Source organism: Rattus norvegicus, chromosome 12 (genome assembly GCF_036323735.1).
Source record: "Rattus norvegicus strain BN/NHsdMcwi chromosome 12, GRCr8, whole genome shotgun sequence".
In the NCBI taxonomy this organism is placed as follows: Eukaryota; Metazoa; Chordata; class Mammalia; order Rodentia; family Muridae; genus Rattus; species Rattus norvegicus.
Window position 1 is genome coordinate 15,942,690 of NC_086030.1, and position 21,390 is coordinate 15,964,079.

Genomic DNA, 21,390 nt, shown 5'->3' on the forward strand with positions numbered 1-21,390 from the left:
TCTGCGTGCACATTTCATCTGTCTGTCTGTCTCAGCCCCTGGCAGTGCCCGTGGTGACATGATGTCTATACCCCTTTCCTAGGCTGCACAGAGCGTTACCAAGGCGCTGGAACAGTTCGTGAAGCCAGAACAACTGGATGGAGAAAACTCCTACAAATGTAGCAAGTATGATGGGGTGGGGGCTTCTGTCCACTTTCCTGTGATGGTCAGTGCTTGCACTGACTCGATTTTCAGGGCTTTTTTTTTTTTTTTTTTTTGGTTCTTTTTTTCGGAGCTGGGGACCGAACCCAGGGCCTTGCTCCTCCTAGGCAAGCACTCTACCCCTGAGCTAAATCCCCAACCCCGATTTTCAGGGCTTTTTAACTGATTTTTATGTCTTTGTTCTGTTGGTTGATATTGGCGGTTGAGCCAGTCTCACATGTGACAGGCAAATGCTGTTATTCAATGTCACGTTTACTGAGTGCTGCCTTTTTAAAGGCAGGGTCTTTCTTCTGTGTGGCCCAGCCTGCTTTTGATCTTTGATTATCCCAAACTGCCAGCTTACATCTCTTTCATAATATTGGTCAGCTCCCTCTGTAACTGTTATTACTATTCTGTGTATGTGGGGATTACAGAGGAGTGAAACTGGGCCCTTGTACATACTAAGCGAATGTTCCACTTACCTCCAGGCCTCATGGAATTTTTAATTTTACAATTTTGACTATTGGTCCAAGGGGGTAAAATATCTTTATTTTTATTTTATGTACATTGGTGATTTGACTGTGTGTGTGTGTGTGTGTGTGTCTGTCTGTCTGTCTGTCTGTCTGTCTGTCTGATATCCTAGAACTGGAGTTACAGACAGTTGTGAGCTGCCACTTAGGTGCTGGGAATTGAACCAAGATCCTCTGGAAGAGCAGCCAGTGCTCTTCACTGCTGAGCCATCTCTCCAGCCCTTGTTTTAAAATCTTAATGTAAGGTGTTTCTGAAAGTAAAACCAAAACACTTGAGATGTTTCAACACTGAGTCTCCTAACCCTTCCTTCCTGTGCTTTAAGGTGCAAAAAGATGGTTCCAGCTTCAAAGAGATTCACCATCCATAGGTCCTCTAATGTTCTTACCATTTCACTGAAACGGTTTGCCAACTTTACCGGTGGAAAAATTGCTAAGGTATGTGCATGGTTCATGACTGTCCTCATCTCTGTACACTGGGTTTTCCCCCTTTTCTTCCCAATTAATGAAGGGTGAAGGGGCCAAGACACGAGAGCTATAACACATGTTCCAGTCACTTGGGATAAAAACGTTAGGAGTAATGTCTAGAGCTGTCACTCCTACTACCTTTGTTGAACATTCACTGTGTGGATCCTTCCTTACTGACTGCAGTAAGCAACGGGGTTTCCTTGAGGTCCCTTCTATTCCACACTAGGTTTCTGGGGTCAACAGTCGTAGGTTCTGCAAGTCCCTTCCTCAGACACCCTCCTTAGGAGTGTGCCTGTAGCTGAAAACATGGGCTACCTGTGTCTTCAAAAATGGCAGAACTTTTTTTTCACTTCTCTTCAGGACGTGAAATATCCCGAGTACCTTGATATCCGGCCCTATATGTCTCAGCCCAACGGAGAGCCCATCATTTATGTTTTGTATGCTGTGCTGGTGCACACCGGTTTTAACTGTCATGCTGGCCACTACTTTTGCTACATCAAGGTAAGCTGTTGGTGGCTAATACGTCTGCTGTGGGACAGCACTGCATCATGGGGTGAACGGTAGAGCTTTCAGTGAGGTGTGAAGCTCTATTTTCTTAGGTGTTTTTGACTGTGGTTTTTAACATCAGACTAAATCTAACTACCACCTCCCCACCCCACCCTCCATCTCGTTGCAGGCTAGCAATGGCCTCTGGTATCAGATGAATGACTCTATCGTGTCCACCAGTGATATTAGATCGGTGCTTAACCAGCAGGCTTACGTGCTCTTTTATATCAGGTATTGCCTCAGACAGATCGCCAGCTTTGCTGTTACTGTCGACTTCTTCCCCCTCATTCATATATTTAAGTTTAACTTTGAGCTATTTTGTACAAACAGCAAGTTAAACAGGAGTTGCCACACACCTGAGCACAAGGAGGCCTTTCTGAGTGATGAGTTTGTTGTCACTTCTGACACGTGAGGGCGGGAATGGCCCTGAGGAGTGGTCTTGGGACAGTGGGAGCCTTGGGGATGGGCTGTGTGCTCTCAGCCTGTATCTTACCAGTTGGAGCGCAGGCCTGGTAGCGTCAGTGTCTGTCCTGGTAGTGTCAGTGTCTGTCCTGCTGTAGGTGCACACTCTTTTTTTTTTTTTTTTTTTTTTTTTTTGGTTCTTTTTTTCCGGAGCTGGGGACCGAACCCAGGGCCTTGCACTTCCTAGGCAAGCGCTCTACCACTGAGCTAAATCCCCAACCCCAGGTGTACACTCTTAACTCCGCCCCTCTCGAGAGAAATGGGATGCCCCTCTCTGTAAGGTACTTGGGTTAGAGCCCAGGGCCTCCTGTGTGGTAGCCAGCCTTCTGTCAGCCACAGCTGCAGATTAGGCTGTCCCCAGACTCTCACCCATGATAGAGTGATCACATCCATGTGTTGAGATACTATGACAATGCTAAGAGTGGTTTGTTTGGGAAGTTGGGGGAGATGAGGGTCTGACTGTGTTACACAGGCTGACCTTGATTTCTTGATCTTTCTGCTAACAATGATTTTCATAAAGCCTTTTTTTTTTTAATGTTCTGGGAAAGCACTTGATGTATATGGAAGGGAAACAAGTTGAAATATTAAATGCAGGTATTGAAAAGAACAGTGGGCAAAAAGCCTATGGGATAATCTTAAATCAGAAGGGGAGAGGTGGGGTGAGTGACAGTTCTCTAAGTAACTTTTAGATTACAGATTTTCTATAATGGTATAATTGAAAACATAAACAGAGAAATACTTTTTCAGACAGTAGAACTATCAGGATCTACAACACTTCAGAACATCAGCTGAGAGCCAGGCACGGAATCTCATCCTCAGGCAGCAGGATGAGGCCAGGGAAAACTACATGAGGGGTTCCAAGCCTCATTTAGAACGAGACCTCTGAAACAGTACAAAAAGACAGAAACTTAAAAAAACCAAAACCCAAACCGTAGCATTTCGTTGACTCATTTGTGCTAGGTGTGGTGGCAAAGCCGCACTCGGGCAGAGGCAGGTGGATTGCTGTGTATCGATGCCAGCCTCACCTGCACACGCAGGTCCACTAGCCAGGGCCAGGTGACGTGTCTTAGGGGAAAGGATGTGTGTCGCTGTGTCAGGCCCTTGTGTCCTGCCTTCACCATGCAGCCCCTAATGGAGGTGATGTGTGAAGCTCTGTGAGGCATGGAAGTCCCAGCTCCTGCGTCTCCCAGGCTGAGTTGTGTTGAATTTGTAAATGAATCTTCTAAGAACCTGTCCTTCCTCACACAAGCCATTTCATTCTGTGTCCCAGGTCCCATGATGTGAAAAATGGAGGGGAGACCACTCATCCTGCCCATAGCCCTGGCCAGTCCTCCCCCCGGCCAGGGATCAGTCAGCGTGTAGTCAACAGCAAGCAGGCGGCGCCAGGATTCATCGGGCCGCAGCTGCCTCCCCATGTGATGAAGGTGACACTCAGTCAGGATTTACTTCCTTTCTGCCTGACTCCTAACCTGCTGTCGGTGCAGTAACTGCCTCATCTCCAGCTGGGCTCCTGCTTGAGGCCCTGCGGCCCTTTATTTCAGAGGCCTCTATGGGAGAGTGATGCAGTGGCTGCTTAAGGACCCACCTACTGTGTACCCGACACTTCTCACGGGCTAGAGTTGGGTTCTTTATTAAAGTTGGACTAGGGGCGGTGAAGCCTTTTCAGTAACATTTTGCTCTTATCTGTGGGGTCATCTTAGGAATGTGGCAGTGTGAAAGGGGCTTGGGCATGTCAGCAGCTGACAGAAAGGTGGTATTTTACAGAGGTGAAGTTTGTCAGTTACCAAGACCAAAATGAGAAGGACCCTAGCCATTGTGCACCCTGTGTCCAGCGTGCTGACCCAACTGTTCTCCTCCTTCCTTCTAGAACACACCACACTTGAATGGCACCACGCCGGTGAAAGACACACCAAGCAGTTCTGTTTCAAGCCCTAACGGAAACACCAGCGTCAATAGGGCCAGTCCTGCTACGGCTTCGACGTCTGTGCAGAACTGGTCTGTTAACAGGCCCTCAGTTATTCCGGAACACCCTAAGAAACAAAAAATTACTATCAGTATTCACAACAAGTTGCCTGTTCGTCAAGGTCAGGCACAGCTGAATAACAACCTCCATGGCCCTTGTCTGGAGGCCCCTAGCAAGGCGGCCCCCTCCTCCACCATCACTAACCCTTCTGCAATACAGTCTACCTCGAATGCACCCACGACATCAGTTTCCCCAAGTGAGTCCTGTCCCAAGCCCATGGTGAATGGCAAGGCTAAAGTGGGCTCCAGTGTGCTCGTCCCCTATGGGGCTGAGTCCTCAGAGGAGTCTGATGAGGAGTCCAAGGGCCTGGCCAAGGAGAACGGTGTGGACATGATGACCAGCACTCAGTCCAGTAGACCAGAAACCGCAGATGAGGACGGTGAGGCTTCCCCTCATGAGCTTCAAGAGTCCGTCATGCTAAATGGTGCTAATAGCGCAGACAGTGACTCGAGAGAGAGCAGCCTGGCATTTGACAGTGCCAGCTGCCAGGTCCAGCCCGATCTACACACAGAAAACCTCTTTAACAAACTCAATGGTCTTCCTGGAAAGGTAAGTGGCAGGGAGGTTGGGCTGAAGTCTCATAGCTCACTTAGCTGGATTTCAGGAGGCATGGAGCTGGCCGCTAGAGCTGATGTACCTTTGTTTCGTTGTAGGTGACGCCCGCTCCATTGCAGTCTGTTCCTGAAGACAAAATCCTTGAGACTTTCAAGCTTACCAACCAGGCAAAAGGTCCAGCGGTTGAAGAGAGGTAGGAGCCCTGCCACTGTGTGTGCAGCACCACACTTGGTGTGTGTTCGAGGACACAGCCCAGGGCTTTGTATGTGCTGGGTGAGCACTGCCAGCTGAGCCGCAAGCCCCAGCCCTGGACTTGTTCACACAGGATCTCTGTGTAGTGCAGGCTGGCCTGGAGCTTCCTGTGCAGACCAGTCTTGTGTCAGATTCTTGCCCAGTCACCCAGATGCTGGGGTTACAAGTGTGTGTAGCTCCCATTCCTGCCTACACTTGGCTTTTCAGATGACTTAGATGCGTGCTTGAAAGTATGAGGTGTCTAGAACTGTAGAGCTGTGAAAACAGAAGGTCGTCCCAGGAGCCACAGTGACCTTGATACTGGTTCGTCACATATGCTTAGGTTACAGGGCGTTGAGTAGAACTGTCGGGCAGTCCTGTGTGGCAGGCAGGCTGACTGATTTGGTTTCTTTGTCTTGCAGTTGGACTACAACAGGGGGAAGCTCTCCAAGGGCCTCTGTTTCACAGCCGGAGCCCATCACCGATGAGACCAGTCCCCTTGAGATACCGGAGGCAGTCACCAACGGGAGCATGAAGACCCCTTCCACCACGTCACCTCTGGAGCCCACCATCAGCTGTACCAAAGAAGACTCTTCCGTCGTCGTCGTCTCAGCAGAACCTATGGAGGTTTTGCCTTCCGTCCCTGCTCTCTGTAACAGCACCGGTACTACCTTGGGGGATGCCCCAGTGCCCGAATCGTGTGACCCTGGAGACTTGACTGCCAACCCGAGCCAACCATCGCAAGCGGTGAAGGGTGATCCAGCTGAGAACTCTGAGAACTCCACCTTGGCTGAAGTGGTGGAGAGGCTGAGCCCTGCTCCCTCTGTGCTCACAGGGGACGGGTGTGAGCAGAAACTCTTCCTTTACCTCAGTACAGAGGGGTCCGAGGAGGCAGAAGACTCCTCCAGGAGCTCGGCAGTCTCTGCTGACACGGTGCCCCCTCAGCCTGACAGGACCACCAGCTCCTGTGCAGGGGCTGCCGAGCAGGCTGCCGGGGATAGAGGCGATGGAGGCAGTGTGGGACCCAAAGCTCAGGAGCCCTCCCCGGCCAAGGAAAAGATGAACAGCCTTCGGAAAGTGGATCGAGGACACTATCGGAGCCGGAGAGACCGGTCCTCCAGTGGGGAGCACGTGAGGGACAGCAGGGCCCGACCAGAGGACCATCACCATAAGAAGCGGCGCTGCTACAGCCGAGAGCGGCCCAAGCAGGAGCGCCACCCTGCTAACACATACTGCAATGGGGGCCAGCACCTGGGCCACGGCGACAGAGCCAGCCCCGAGCGCCGCTCCCTGAGCAGGTACAGCCACCATCACTCACGGGTTAGGAGTGGCCTGGAGCAGGACTGGAGCCGGTACCACCACTCGGAAAATGAGCCTGCCTGGGCCAGGGAGAGGTTCTACCCGGACAAGATGCGCTGGGACAAGTGTAGGTATTACCACGACAGGTACACTACGACCCTGTACACGGCCCGGGAGGCAGCCCGCGAGTGGCGGCCTCTACATGGTCGTGAGCATGAACGCCTTGTCCAGTCTGGACGGCCACACAAGGACAGCTACTGGGGCCGCAAGGGCTGGGACCTACAATCCCGGGGGAAGGAACGGCCCCACTTCCATAGCCCACGAGAGGCCCCTGGCCTTGCTGTACCCCTCGAGAGGCATCTCCAAGAGAAGGCTGCGCTGAGTGTGCAGGACAGCAGCCACAGTCTCCCTGAGCGCTTTCATGAACACGAAAGTGTCAAGTTGAGGAAAAGGAGGTATGAGACTCTAGACAATAATGACGACCATCCAGAAAAGAAAGTCCACAAAAGCCTGGAGAAGGACGCGCTAGAAGAGCCAAGGGCAAAGAAGCACAAAAAATCTAAAAAGAAAAAGAAGTCCAAAGATAAACACCGGGCTCGGGATAGCAGGTGAGAGTTGGCGCCGGGCGTCCCTCCCTGGCCTGGCGGTACCGAGCCCGTAGGCCGCGTCATTGCTCTAGCAGTGTTTCTGTTTCAATCTCTTGAGTTTAGAGATTTAATTAGTTCACATCCCTAAAATTTCACACAGCTTTGAAACTGTTGGTTCCTAACAACTCTTCCAGGCCTATACCATGTCCTTATATTCTTCTAACTTGTATTTTCTTCTTTGCCTCTGAGCTTAAGACACACCATTTATTTCTTTGGCTTTTTGTCTTATTTTTAGGCCACCATTTCTCATTTTGAAGTCTGTTTCTTGTATGTTTTTAAGGCCTGGGCTGGCCTTAAACTTAGATCCTCCTGCCTCAGTGTCCCCAGTGCTGGGGTTACAGGCATTGCCCCCGACTGATTGGTTTTGTGTAACTTGGGTGCTTAACTGTTGGTGATCGTCTTAATGGGTGTTTGAGTGGGAACATGAATGTGATTCCTGGATTCACTTTAGCGACTATCACTAAACACTAAGCTGGGGGAGACTGCCGTAGTCTTTTGTAAGCAGCTGCAGCTCACGGCTGCCTTCTGTCCTGGGCCTGAACGCAGGGCAGAGTACGCAGAGCAGTGCTGGGAATCTGGCCTTACACTTGAAGACCGCTTAAAACTTGTTTCCATGAAAGGAAACCACCCGTTAGCAGGAGACATTTGCCCACATATGCATAGCCGGCATCCTGGGGCACAGGGAGCCTAGAGCAGTTTTCCTTGGTGCTGAACTCTGGCTGCTTCTTCTGCAGGCACCAGCAAGAATCCGACTTTTCAGGAGCATACTCTGATGCTGACCTCCATAGACACCGGAAGAAAAAGAAGAAAAAGAAAAGGCATTCAAGGAAGTCGGAGGACTTTATAAAAGATGTTGAGATGCATTTACCGAAGCTCTCGAGCTATGAGGCCGTTGGCCATTTCCGGAGAACAGAGGGCACCTTTCTACTGGCTGATGGTCTGCCTGTGGAAGACAGCGGCCCTTTCCGGGAGAAAACGAAGCATTTAAGGATGGAAAGCCGGCCTGACAGATGTCATCTGTCAGAGTATGGCCAGGGTAAGGGGATTAAGGACACAGCTCTGAGCACAGTATTTTGGGAAAGGTGACAGACACAGAAACACAGAGGCACAGAAGGGTGTGTGTGTGGACTCCAGTGGACGCACTAAACAAGACCTGCGCATGAGCAGAGCTCTCATCTCTGCCGGCCGTTCTGGCTGTGGAGGCTGAGGCTGCTTAGCTCTAGGCCCAGAACAGCCTGTGTGCTCAGACCCTTGGAATTTCGAGGGTCTATCAATGTCACCCAGTAGAACGTTGGCTTTTAAAGTGTTCTGTGCCTGTGTATGTATGTATGTGCACGTACACATGTACATCTGTATGCTGTACTAATTTCTGAACCCCTAGATGCACTAGTGTACCCCAGCTCCTAAGCCATGAATCGAGAGTGGGCCCTAGAGGTGCAGCCCCAGGGTGGGGCTCTGGCGTCCTTCAGGCTGCTGGATTCTGGGGTGGTTCCTGCTGATCGCTTCTCCCTAAAAGAGTGGGTCTGTACACTGCACTCTGTACACAACAGCCCCTGTGCCTTGATCTTCCTATGTAGTTCAGGCTAGCCTGGGATTCACAGCTCTACGTCAGCACCCTGAGTGCTGGGATTACAGGCCAATGCCATTGTTCTTGGCTGCTGCTCCTCTCTGCGAACGCTTCCTCTAGACGGGAGCATCGGGCTTGTGAATGTCAGTGGGGCTAGCACAGAGGCTGGCAACCTACAGCCAGTCTTAACGGTTGGAAGTGCTGAGGACTAGTGTTTGTTCAGGTGAAGCACTGTGCGGGGCTGGAGGGTCCAGGGTCAGTAGACTGGCGGAAGCCCATAGGTTCGGTTATGGTTTGGAGCCACTCAGTGGAGGTGAGCCATGGCCTGTTGCACCAAGAACCTGTTGTTCTTGTCACCTAGCCCTCAGCATAAGAAGCCCAACACTTCCGCCTCAGACACCCAGACACTACAGCCACAGATAAAGGACACGTGTGTTCCTACAGAGATGTGGACATCTTGGTGGCCCCAAGTGGAATCGTTTGCTCCTGGGCAGGCCATCCATACACTGCAGCTGGGTTTGCAGCTAAACTTAGCCTCTGCACCCACACCTCTGCTCTGGGCCTGACCACTGGCCTTTTCTTGAAAGGCGCCAGCTCTTCCTCCAGGCCCCTGTAGGACTTGCCCAGTTCATTCAGCCTGAAGTGGATGCTCACCCACGTGAGAACGCGGAGCACTGTGCTGGGGAGAGACCTGCTCCTGGGGGCTCTTGACCATCCTGTGCCCGTGCTTTGTGGCACCCACAGCTCATCCTGCAGTAGGAGTGAGCTGTAGGAATTGATTATGGTTGGTCTGCAGGTACACATCCATAATAAAATTGTTCCTCACTTTGCCTTCTAGGTAACTAAAAACCCTTGGCTTTATAACCACAAAATTACGGTAAGCAATTGTCCGTGTCTGGTCATTTGTGGAAGTGCTGAGTGGATATGGGTGGGTTTCCTTTTGAAGAAAACCGGGGGTGGGGAAGGGGAGGGTCCTGGTGTGTCTGTGCCTCTAGCACTCAAATCTGTCACTAGCTAGCATCCAGATGTGGAAGTTGGGTTAAGGAATGCGGAATCTGAGAGCAGAGAGAGAGCACACAAGGGTCAGGGCTATACCCTGATCCTAATGCTGGTGTCCTGTTGTGTGGCCCTGAGACACAGGAACCCAGAGCCCATACTTTGTAAAGGAGGACAGTGTCTGTCGGGTCAGGTCAGCAGAGCCTTTACAAAGAGCTGGTATAGCAGCTCAGCTTGCAGCTAATTTACAGGCTTCGCCGTTATTTATGGAGACAGACTCCAGGCCTCTCTCCTCTCTGCCCAGTGTAAGTGGTGTCTGAGGTGGGAGGTGATTTGCAGCTGTGGGGCCCAGCAGATGGCGCCGCCCTGGCATCCCAGGGTCCCCTACTGCAGTTCAGGAGCGTAGAGTGTCGGTTTAGCAACTACTTAAAAGGTTTGGGAACACATCCAGAGAGAGAGAGAGAGAGAGACACTAATGCGTGCACCTCTTATCTTTCAGAGTCAACATTTTCAACAGAAGCCATCCCCAACCCAGCTTAAATTATAAACATAGAAAATAACTTTGTCCAAACTGCGTGGTGCTTCTTTAGTAAATACTGTACAGATTTTACCATGGACAACTTTTTTCCTTTTTTTTTTCTTTTTCTTTTTTTTTTTTTCAGTTTTTACCTTTTCTTAATTGCCCTTATTCCAAATGGATACTTTGTACACTGCTGAACGTTGTAAATTACCGTGTACATAAACCACACTGACAATATCGCCCTGGAATAGACCATCTCAATGCTGCTTAACCACAGACTCAGGTGACTACTTGTATCTCATGTAATGTCCCTCCACGCTAGACACCTGGTGCACGGCCAGCTGGGAACCATGGACTTCACAAGGACAAGCGACAGTGCGTCTATTTAATTTAAAGACTTATTTAAAGACCCAAGCTCTCAGCGAGACCTTCGAGGGCTTCCTCTGCAATGTCTGATACTAGAAACTAATTTGCTTCACATTTTAGTTGTATTCAAGATTTGAAGATGTGTTTTATAGACAAGTTCTGTTTTTGAACTTTGTGGAACTATTCCAATCAACTTACCAGTTATGATGAGTATTTGCATTATGAATGTATAATCCAGACATTATTTGTAAAGCCTACAGTATGTTTTTTTTACCTAACACTTTTTATACTGTGTCTCGTCTCGACAATATGATGTTGGAGTCTGAGTCGTCAGCTTGATCCCTTCAAGTTTCTAGTTACAGACAAAAATCATACTGTGATTTTATTTTTAATATGGATATGCTATAAAACTGTGACACTTATAATTCACTGGTCCTGCATCAGGAGACGGGAGTGGGGAGAAGACTGTATTTAATACAGTGTGTATCTGAATAATCTGTATGGTTTATATACAGTTTGTGTTGTTCAGAGATGTCTAAAGTTGATCTTTGTTTTTTTAAGATTAAAAAAAGCACTTGCCCCACTGTATATATACGGCATGTAAGATTTATATAGTATATAAATGGCAGCAGATTAAACAACTCAGTCTCCGCTTCACTCTGTGCTCCACAAGCGTGTGTTTTGAAGAATTGAGTCTTAGGCGGTTTTGTTTTTAGCGGTATGTTTTTATTTACGGAAAACGGTATTTGCAATAGTTCTGACAGCTGTAAGGCCCTCCATTTCACTAGCTGTTTGCAATAGCCAGAAATTCTGATGTGGACATTAATAGGATCTCTCTTCATGCAGGTTGTAGGGAGTATGTACATTGTATAACATGGAAGAAATTAATACATATTTACACTATTTACATAGTAACTATTTATTGTAAATAGAAATGTTTTCTAAGATAAAAAGGAGAAATCACAACCTATGGTTTGTGGTCTGTAACGACCTAACTTGTCAGCAAAGCACACCTTAGCTCTGAAGTCAGTATGACACGAAGCGCACACAGTAGGCGGCTGCATCTCCAAAGGGTTCCCAGTTACACCGCTGTCCCACCACGTGTTCTGAAGCCCAGCAGGACAGGAAACGCTCTTTGGCCAGAGTAGGGCTCAATGCTTCACTGATGAGTGCAGACAAAGGGTGAAGGGCATGAGTGCCCAGCCTTTACAAGCTCTGGGCGTGGCCAGATGCCCTTGGGGTTTAATACTGTCACAACGTAACCTGAGTTAAGTGACTCCTTGCGGATACTCCAAGAGCCAGTAACTTAGGATTCTTAGCACCAACAGCCATCAGGCAAACCAACAGCCATAAGGTAAGGTCCCCTCACAGATGACTATGGCATTAAAGACAACATTAGGAAGCCTCATGCTTAATGTCCCGTCCTCAATGTCCAACAGAGAGCTCTGTTGCCCAGGGCGACACCTGGGTCCTGACTGAAGGAATGCCCGCTCCCACCTCTCAACGGGGGCCCTGCCAGCAGGAAGTTCAGGTCTGAGGTGGGGAACGGGTAGGGATCATGGAAGACTGGAAGCCAGGCTGCATACACACCAGCCAGGCAGCTCAAATGCAAGGGTTTCAGATTTGAGGTATAGTAAGAGCCTAGAAGCTTGAATAAACCAAAAAGTGATGAGTTTGGTGCATGAGGGAGCTTTGGCCTCCACATCCCCGAGTCAGCCTAGATGACAGCTACCACCAAGGTCAGAGGCAAAAAGCCTCAAGGCCACTCACTGAACATCTTGTGTGAGGGCATTTGGATGGCAGTTTCAAGGGCCCTCAGAACACAGGCTCCAGATGTGTGGGTGCAGAGTGGCGAAGCAAATGTGCAGGGGAAAGCCATTTCTCAGGAAGCACATGCAACCTCCAGAGGGTTCTCTCAGATGAATGGGTCCTGTCGCCTACCACGTCTCCGCCCAAGCACATGTGCCCTAAAGTCATACGCCGGTATACATGGGGTCTAGATGCCACAGGTGTCCCCCAGTGCCATCTTCAGCCTTTCCCCTCCTCAACGGGATGTCAAATGTTGGAAAACCTGGCATTACCAGAGGACAGATCAATTATTTCTGGCTGCTTCTGGCTGCCTACTCACTACATCAAAATATGTCAGCACTTAACCAAAGTGTGAAACAGCAAGCAACCAATGTACCAAAGCCACGAGCCACGTGCAGTCAGACCACAGAGCTGTCCTCCACGAAGGGCAGTTTAATGTGGTTCTCCACAGAAGTGGCCTGTTCCAGAGAATTCCATCTCTAGGCCTTGGTGCTGACAGGATCAATGCCCCAAACCATAGCCTGATCTTACTGATTCACGTTAGAGAAGCATGTGTGGGGGAGTGGCAGTCACGCCTGAGTCTCCAAAGCACACTGGTCCTCATGGTCACCCCAGTGCCTCTTCACCCGGAGTGGCTGCCTGAGTCCCAAGTGCCTGGGGGCTGCATATACAGTGTTTCCAGTGCACAGCGTGTACTTGTGTCCAGGAGTTAAGTTTATAGCTGCCATTCTAAAAATACTACTGTTAGAAATTAAGTATCTTTCATTATAATTTTCAGAATATAAAAAGGCATATAAAAGCTATAATCCTATATATCTGAGAAAAATTCTGAATAAAAAAGTGGTAGTTTTCCTTTCCCATTTTGATATAAAACAGCGACTTCTAGAACATGTAGTGCTGCCCCAGAGAGCAGGTGTGGCTTGGTGTGGCTGAGGCTCTGGCTCCGGAACAGGAGTCCCACGTGGGCTGTGCAGGTCTGGAGGCTGTCATCACCAGGTGCTGTTGTGGACAAGGGTCCCCAAAGGTCAATACTAGGACGGTGGCAGGAAAGAGACGCTCACAGCTGGCCAATGTCCCAGAGCACAGGCTGGAGGGCTCCGGCCTTGGCTGGCTCTTCTGGAGGACCCATGGGGTCCACACTGTCCCCAGTCCTGCGGCTTGTGAGGCCAGTGTATCCGCTGGAGTCTGGATCTTGACTTTTCCCTATTTCTTATTGGCAATCCTCCTCTTCCTTGTGGCCAGCATGTCATAGAACGGGTCCCTACTGATGCTCGCTCTGGGGAAGAAAGCAAGTTAAGTGGTGTGGCTGCAAGGCAGCCTGACACCACCTCACCCCACAGGTTCCCAAGCAGCGGGTTCAAGTGTGAGGTACCCAGCCTGGCCTGCTACATTTCTGACACACTGAGTAAAGGCATCCGACATGCACTTGTGTGTCCACACACCCCAGCTTCCCCTAAGACTGGCCAGCCTGGCTTTGCCCACTCACTTGATGGACTTCATCCACTCCTCCTTCTCCTCAGGGCTGGGGGCAGAGATCCGGTATACAACATGGTTCCCCTCCACCACACGGCCATCTGCCTCCGTCTTGCAGGCTTTAATGACTTGCCCTTTGTGACTGGGGTTATAAAGCTCAAAGCAGTTCTGGTAGAGAGAAGGGAGCTGTCACAGGGGTGCCAGAGGCATGGGAGGGGGTGCTGCAAGGATCTAGGGTGGGAGGAAGGACACGGGCGTGGGGAAATGGCGTACCGGCTTCCGAGGGTCCTCCACCTCCCTGATGCTCAGGTTCTCCAGGGGGATGATCCCCCTGGGCTCCTTGTCCTACGAGAGAGACGCGTGAGGCAAGGCCTGACAAGTGAGACTCCAGGACTTTGGAGGGCACGGCTTCACTTACCGTGGTGTACTCAAAGTAGTAGAGGCAGTTGTCTGTGAGGATGAACCAGCGCCGCTTCCAGGTCTTCACACGGCCCCCTAGGAGCAGAAGAGCCCTGTGAGGCCGGGGCCCTGGCAGATGGAGCCCCAGGGCCCAGAGCGGGGCCCAGAACCCCCTACCACACATCACTGCCTTGATCAAAGGCCACAGAAGCCAAGCTCATAACTGGGCTTCCTTCCTCTACAAACCAGCCCATACTGACCACAGTTAAGTCAAGGGCAAGCCGAGAGGCCTGGCCTCCTAGGATGGCTGGGTGCAGGGCTGGGGCCCCATGCACCCCCCACCCAGGGCCCACACAGGAGCTGTCTCCATGGCCACCCAGGGTCACCCTAGATCACACACTGCTTTCAAATCTGCTTCCTGGAAAAGTTAGTTGTAATGGATGGGTGTAATATTTCCCCCATGAAATGAACACGATGAAGTCAGTGCCGGCTCACACAGGTCTGTCCAGGCTTAATCCCGTTACGTCAGGGTTGTTATCGCATTACTGGGACATTGAGCAGCCCTGGGATCCATCAAAGTCAATTACTCTTGGCCCAGGGAATTATTAGATTGAATTAATCTTTTAACAAGATCTGGAGCTACACACACACACACACACACACACACACACACACACACACACGCGCGCGCGCGCGCGCGCGCACACACGTACACATACACACACACACACACACACGCACGCACACACACAGAGCTATCTGTACCTGCTCTTTACTGTAGAAAGGAACCCTTCTTTCTGCCTTCTGCTCTGGCATACTCGGTACACTCAGTCAAAATTATTTCTACTGACAGATTCTGCTTTTGACAAGATGTGCGAAGACACAGAAGGGGAAGCTGCCTGTGCTGACAAAGTCAGGCGTTCAAGGGGCTCCAGGTGAACTGGCCCTCCTTGTCCCAGAGGCTCAGGAACTGACAGTGCTAACAGAGGCCCTGGCTTGGCGTTCTCTGCATGCTGAAGCAGGAGTGTGCCTGGGGCTGCATCTGCAGCCTCCTAAGTTCTGCAGGCAAATGCAAGATGCTGGAGGTGCAGGCTGTGGGAGCACACAAGGTGCCCAGTGTGAGGCAGGAGCTTCCCAGGCTCCTAGTGGGGCTTCTGGTTAGAGATGTGGGGTTTCCGGTTAAAAATGGCAGACAGTAGGAACAGGGAGGGGTCTTTACCCTGACTGAATGGAGAGTCTGCAAGGGTCTCCAGAGCACGGTGGGGTGTCAGGCCAGTCCCAACCAGTCCCCCAAGGTGTCACACCCCGACCCCCCCCCTCTTCCCCAGCCTGGAGTCGTTCCTTTCTCCCACCATCCTTCCTGGCACCCGGCCTCAATTACAGCTTCCTCACTAGAGTCCTGCCCTAAGTCAGGGCCGGTCTCACTCCATTGCATACAGGAGATTAGGGGCTTGTGGGAAAGTCCCATGCCATGCAGGGCCCAGAGAAAGCTCAGCTCTGTCCCTCATGTCCCCAACTCCTCCAGTGAGGAGAAGCAGAGAAAGGATGTCAAGATCTAACCAAACTAGCTTCTCTCAGCTGCTCTCCCAGGCCTAAGGTGTGACGGAATCAGGTGACAGCTCACAAGCTCACAATTGAGACAGTAGTCTGCTGCCTCTTCTGCCCTGGGGACTCCCGGCTATCTCGATGCTGCAGCCCTAGGCAGGCCTCTTTCCCAACAACAGTCAAAAGCACTTAGAAGTCAACATGCCTAATTTCCCACTTCCCTCCCTCTGCAGCCACCAGCTCCCCCTTGGCAGAGCTGCTCACTTTGTGGCTACAGCCCCTGGTCATTCTTGTTCCTGTCTGTACCTGCTCTTCACTGTGGGAAGAACCCTTCCGCCTCCTGCCCTGAAACACTCAATGCTGTCGTCAGTCAGAATGGTTTCTACTGACAGCTTCTGCTGTTGACGTTTGAAAGCACCTGGCTGTCAGGCCCTTCTGTGCTCTGCTCAGCCTCAAGCCACCTGGCCTGCTGTGTAGTATTTGTGGGCATCTGTGAAGACGGAGGGCCTTGGTTCCACACTCTGGATATCTCCACTGCTCTCATCGTTGGGGGTTTGGGGGAGCCTAGCCCATAGGTACCCACCCTGTTGGGGGTTTGGGGGAGTCTAGCCCATAGGTACCCACACTGAGCAGCATTGGCTGGGTTCCAGGCTGCCCAGCAGGGTTATCTTTCAGCTCAGATGTCGGTCTAGCAGTGGTAGGGCCATGCCCCAAACTTGAAGTAACTCTGGCACGTCCTCTGCTCACCAATCCAGCAGTCAGCTCTGTGCACAGCTGTGCTTCCAAACACTTTCACTGGTATGTTTTCACTTCCACTGGTGTTACCAAGCATGGCTCTATACACACATAGCACACTGACATTTACACACCTATACACACCTCTTCCTCCATGGTAATTCAACGCTGCCTACACCCCATGTTTTTTACTTGAATGCTCAAAATCCAACATTGTCCACGGCCCACTAAGAGTGCTAATGGCTTCCAGCATATCTGACACTTTTTGAGGCTCATCAGCTGGCTGCAGCAAATGCTCCCCCACACCTGAGGGAGACCTGTGGGCAGAAGTGTCCATGGGCATCAGGCACTCGGAGAGGCCAGTGCAGGCTGTCTGTGCCCCATGCTGCGGTGCCATCTACAGCTAGCGCCTCACGGAACCATGGCTTTGGCTTCAGACTTTACCCCTGGAGCAGCACAAACAGAGCGGCTGCTGGTGTGAGGGAGAGCATGGGTGCCAGCACCCTAGCTCAAGTGCTCTGCACACTTAGTCCATGGCCTGCTTAAGTGCCCAACCAGAAAATGGGCTACAAACCACGAGCTATCCTCCCGCTTGGTGACATTCAGTTGTTTTTATCTTAGGGACTGGTCTCTTCCTAGCACAGGAACCACACAGACTGTCGGGAAGTGTCCGTGCCATCGTCCCCCAAGGGCTCCCAGTTGGTCGGCTGTGGGGGCCTAGGCGAGCGTTCCTCTCATGTCTGCTGCAGGCCCACAAGCTCAGTGCGACCCGAGGACTTTAGTGTGTCCATCAAACTCTCTCAGGTGGCCAAGTTCAAGTCATAGGTTTTAAGGTTCTGGGTGTTGAGAACATTTCTAAATGCTGACCCAGGAAGAGGCAAAGTGAAAGAGCACAGGCCAGAGAGCAGGCCTCAGGGGCGACCCGGATGGCTACAGCAGCTGCCAAATCTCCACCTCACACCCCGTCCTCCTTTGATTCGTCTTTTAAAAAATACCCTCAGAATTCTCCATCCCTCGAGCCCGTCTTACTACACGGCAACAATATCACCTGGACAGGGCCATCCTGTGCCACAGGCGTCACTGTCCATCTGCAGTGACACTTCATCCCCCAGTCAGATGAACCTCAAGTGTCTCTCAACTGTCCCAAATGCAGGAAATGCCTGAGTTCCCACTGGAAGCCTCTGTACAGGCACAAGCACTGTTGGTGAGTGGAGGTGTGGGATGGGGGTAGCCCGGTAAGGCCAGGCTGGTCACCAGCTTCCTCCCTGCTGCAGGACCCTGAAGGCAGAGCCAAGCTTATTCCCACACAGCCTCCCCATGCGCTCCTGGTCCCAGACACTCTGGGCCCTGCTCCTGGTGGGTGGGTGTCACACACACTGTGCCTGCATGATGCTGCCCCAGCCAAGTCCAAAGCCAAATGGGTCAGATGAATGCCAACCACAGACCAGAGCTGCACACAGACCGACGTGGGGGAAATGAGCCGCTGGGGAGGGGAGGAAGCCACTGGGTACCTACCTCCTAACGCAGGACAAGCAGGGACAGCCCGTCACAGAACAGAAAGGTGGGAGCCACAGGCAGAAGGAAAACAACAAGAAGGCACATTTAAACCACTCGTCAGAATCACAGCCACGCCAAGGCACGGGAAAGCACACAGGTTCTGGAGAGAAAGGCACTTGCTTCTCAGGAGAGGACTACCCAGATCCATGTGGACACTAACTCAGTAGCTTTCTGGGATGGGCCGTGCAGAGAACGCTGCAAGCCTGACCCGCTCTGGAAGGCCACAGCTCAGGGACAGAGCCATCAGTGCTGGGGGGTGTGGCTGCCCAGAGTGGGCTCTGGCTTGACTGCACTTTTCTTTTTAATCTTTCTGTCTTGTAGCTGGGGGCTGTGGCTCCAAAGGAGGAGCAGGGCAAGGAGCCCGGGAGCTGCTGCTGTGGGCAGGGGGAGGGGCCCGGGTGCAGGCCCCGCCCCACCAGGCCCCGCCCCACCAGGCCCCGCCCCACCAGGCTCACCCAGCTTCAGCAGCCAGCCTTCTCGGTCTGGATTGAAGAAGGTGTGGGTCAGATCATTCCCATCGTCCTCTGGGATCTTGAACGGCTCATTCTTGATACTTTCATACAAGTTCTGTAAGGGAGGGGAGAGCCAGTCAGGGACCGTAATGAGAAGCGACCAGCCTTTCTCCCTCCTGCATGGAATTACCATGCAGCCCCCTCCTGCACAGCCTGGGAGACCAGGAGGTCAAGGCGACACTTGGAAGACACCTTTGAAGTCAGTAAACCAGCACTACTGACTTTCGGTGGATGGGGAGTATTTGAAAATTTAGAAATAACTTAAAAAAAAAAAAAAAGAAATAACTTGAGAGGCCAGGAGATGGCTCAGCTGGTGAAGTGCTTGCCAGCAAGCATGAGGACCTACTCTGGATCCCAGTGCTATGTAAATGTAAGAACCTAGGTTTAGCAGTATCTGTTTGTGTCATCTCTGAGGCAGACACAGGAGGCTCCTTAGGACTTACAGGCCTGTGAGAGACCCCATCTCCAAAAACAACAACAACAAAAGACGTGGGGCTCATTACGGGCTTGGCAGGTCCAGGCACTGGGCACATAGCCTCGCACCAAGTCCCATCTGCACAGGTCACACACCCAAGGAGAGAACCCAACTCCACAGTGTAGATCTCTGCCCTCCACATGCCACCACCCCACACACAGCACAGGCACTCGCCCACCACAAATAGTAATAATAGTAAAAATACAGCAGAGGAACGACTGAGGGAGAAACCCAACACTGAGGCTCCACTCCTCCCACATACACGAGAGGGAAACCCCCCAAAAGACAGCAAGGACAGAGGCCATGCTGGCTCATCTTAACTGTTAGCATAACACAATCTGGAATCCTCAGAGAGAGACGTATTACAGGGGACTGCCTACCTCAGGCTGCCTGTGGGGGGTGGGGGGGGAGCCAGCCTCATGGATGTGGGTGCTGTTCCCTGGGTCTGGGACCCATGGTGTACGTGAGGCGAGCATGCTCTGTGTTCAGGTACCTGCCCTGACGTCCCCACACGATGGCCTGTATGTGAACCTAGACTGTAAGCTGAACAAAGCCTGCCTCCCTTAAAGCTCCATTTGTCGGGATATTTTATTACAGCAACAGAAATGAAACTAGCACAGACACACAGCAGGGAAGCCACCCGCAGACTCACCCTCAGCAGCTCCTCGGGAAGGTCCCCACCTTCGTTGATGCCTCGGTTCATGGTGATGAAGCGCTCAGCAGTGGGCTTGTCCCGCACATTGTGGTTGTGCAAGCTGGTGTTGAGCATGATGATGGCAAAAGACAGCACGTAGCAAGTGTCTGCAACCACAGTGGGGACAGCACATAGCACATGTCTGCAACCACGGTGGGGACAGCACGTAGCACATGTCTGCAACCACGGTGGGGACAGCACGTAGCACATGTCTGCAACCATGGTGGGGTGGGGAGGCTGGAGCTCACTGGTGTCCCCACGTGGAGAGAGGGGCCGGAAGCAGTGCCAAGCTGCCTCCCAGGCAGGATGGCCGCTCACGTTGAGGGATGGCTCCCTACAGAGGCAGCAGGGGTAATGGGGAGCTATGGGTGGAAGCATCTCAACTTGGGCGTGGCAGGCTGCTGACCTGTGGACTGGAAGACCCCAGGGTTGCACAGGCAGTATCGGGACGCAAAGGCCTCCATCATGCGGTCGATCTTCTGCGCCTCTCCAGGAAGTCTGAAGCTCCACAGGAACTGCCTGTGGAGACAGGATGCTTCACTTGGTGACCCTTGGAGGACAGATCTGGCCAGGTCCTGAGCAGTTCTTGCCCCACACCACAGCAAGAGTATGGCCTGCTCAGGCAGTCAGAAGTCCCATGCGGGTAGCTGGTCTGCTCCTATCCCACAACTGAAGATGGCCGACTGCTCCCTTTTGTGTAACTAGGAACAGTTCTTCCAGATCTGCTGTGGATGCTTTCAACTGGGCAGATCCAACACATTGTCCCTCATGTCACCACCTCCTACATGTACCAGACGGTCACCAGGGCCTGATTTATCCCCACAGCTGTCACAATTCTGACAGGATAAAGGGTCCGGCCCTCTCAGAACCTCTCACCAGAAGCCAAGGTCAGACACCAGCCAGTGCCCACCCACACCTTCCAGGACACAGCCATGGTGTGTGGTGTCACTCCTGACTCTAAGGACCAGGCCCAAGTCCAGAGACATTGCCGTCCTCAGAAGTCCTCTCCCAGTAAGGCCTCCACCGGATGCCTATGTGACAGACACTGTAGTTCCTGCCTGAATGTCTCCACCTCCTCCTTGCTTCACCTTCTCGGTCTGCATGGCACCTACCAGCACTCCCCGCCTGTCTGCCTAAGTACTGTGGACAAGGTCATGTGGCTGTCCTGCCCTGTAAGGTCTCCTGGCTCTGAATGAAGACGAGGACGCACGTCAGGCCTATAGGCTGGAGAAGACTCCTCCACTGCTCTGGGTCTTAAGACATGGCCACACAGTGACACCAGCGAGACGAACCTGGGCTGGTTAAATAGGACGGTTTCCTCTGGGTGTGGCTACCACCCTCCCTGACACTGCCCCCACTACAGAGGGATTCCTGCTACAATCAGTCCCCCACTCAGCCAGAGTCTGGCTCAATAGCATCTGTAGTGAGAATTTTTGTTTCTTTACAAAATACAGAATGAGGAATGTGGTTCCATTTTAACCCCAGGGGTGGGGATATGATTTGCCTGGCACTCTGGTGGGGGCGTGGTCTCGCCAACTGAAGACAGTTTCTGTGATTGCGCGACATTTGAAATTCTGGAGACTTTTTAGAGGGTTATAGATTCTAGAGCCCTAAGAGGCATGATGAGTTGTTGGTTGGTATTGGTCATGGTTTAAGTAGTTGTGCACAAAGAAGAAATGAAGGAGGACGAGGAAGAGGAGGAGGAGGAAGAGGAGGAGGAAGAGAAGGAAGAGGAGGAAGAGGAGGAAAAGGAGGAGGAGGAAAAGGAGGAAAAGGAGGAGGGGGAGGAGGGGAGGAGGAGGGG

General features: G+C 51.8%; 2 protein-coding genes across 8 annotated transcripts in view; one reads left to right on the forward strand and one right to left on the reverse strand.

The window, feature by feature from the left end:
- Positions 1-11,740, forward strand: part of Usp42 (ubiquitin specific peptidase 42) — a 51,320-nt gene extending 39,580 nt beyond the window's left edge. For 2 of the 3 annotated variants that reach the window (XM_017598289.3, XM_063271139.1), the window contains exons 15-25: positions 83-165; positions 1,034-1,145; positions 1,536-1,676; positions 1,852-1,952; positions 3,454-3,607; positions 4,051-4,755; positions 4,860-4,954; positions 5,415-6,899; positions 7,673-7,974; positions 9,344-9,382; positions 10,001-11,044. In XM_017598289.3, coding sequence (XP_017453778.1) covers positions 83-165; positions 1,034-1,145; positions 1,536-1,676; positions 1,852-1,952; positions 3,454-3,607; positions 4,051-4,755; positions 4,860-4,954; positions 5,415-6,899; positions 7,673-7,974; positions 9,344-9,351 — 3,186 coding nt within the window. In that variant the 3' untranslated portion in view covers positions 9,352-9,382; positions 10,001-11,044. Of the gene's footprint in view, positions 1-82; positions 166-1,033; positions 1,146-1,535; positions 1,677-1,851; positions 1,953-3,453; positions 3,608-4,050; positions 4,756-4,859; positions 4,955-5,414; positions 6,900-7,672; positions 7,975-9,343; positions 9,383-10,000 lie in introns of all 3 variants that reach the window. The other variant, NM_001105909.1, reaches the window with a different exon arrangement.
- The window catches only part of Cyth3 (cytohesin 3), a 122,804-nt gene continuing 112,505 nt past the window's right edge, over positions 11,092-21,390 (reverse strand). For all 5 annotated transcript variants that reach the window (XM_063271013.1, XM_063271012.1, NM_053912.2 and 2 more), the window contains 7 exon segments: positions 19,993-20,105; positions 19,545-19,693; positions 18,361-18,472; positions 14,088-14,164; positions 13,943-14,014; positions 13,683-13,837; positions 11,092-13,472 (listed from right to left, as the gene is read on the reverse strand). In XM_063271013.1, coding sequence (XP_063127083.1) covers positions 13,400-13,472; positions 13,683-13,837; positions 13,943-14,014; positions 14,088-14,164; positions 18,361-18,472; positions 19,545-19,693; positions 19,993-20,105 — 751 coding nt within the window. In that variant the 3' untranslated portion in view covers positions 11,092-13,399.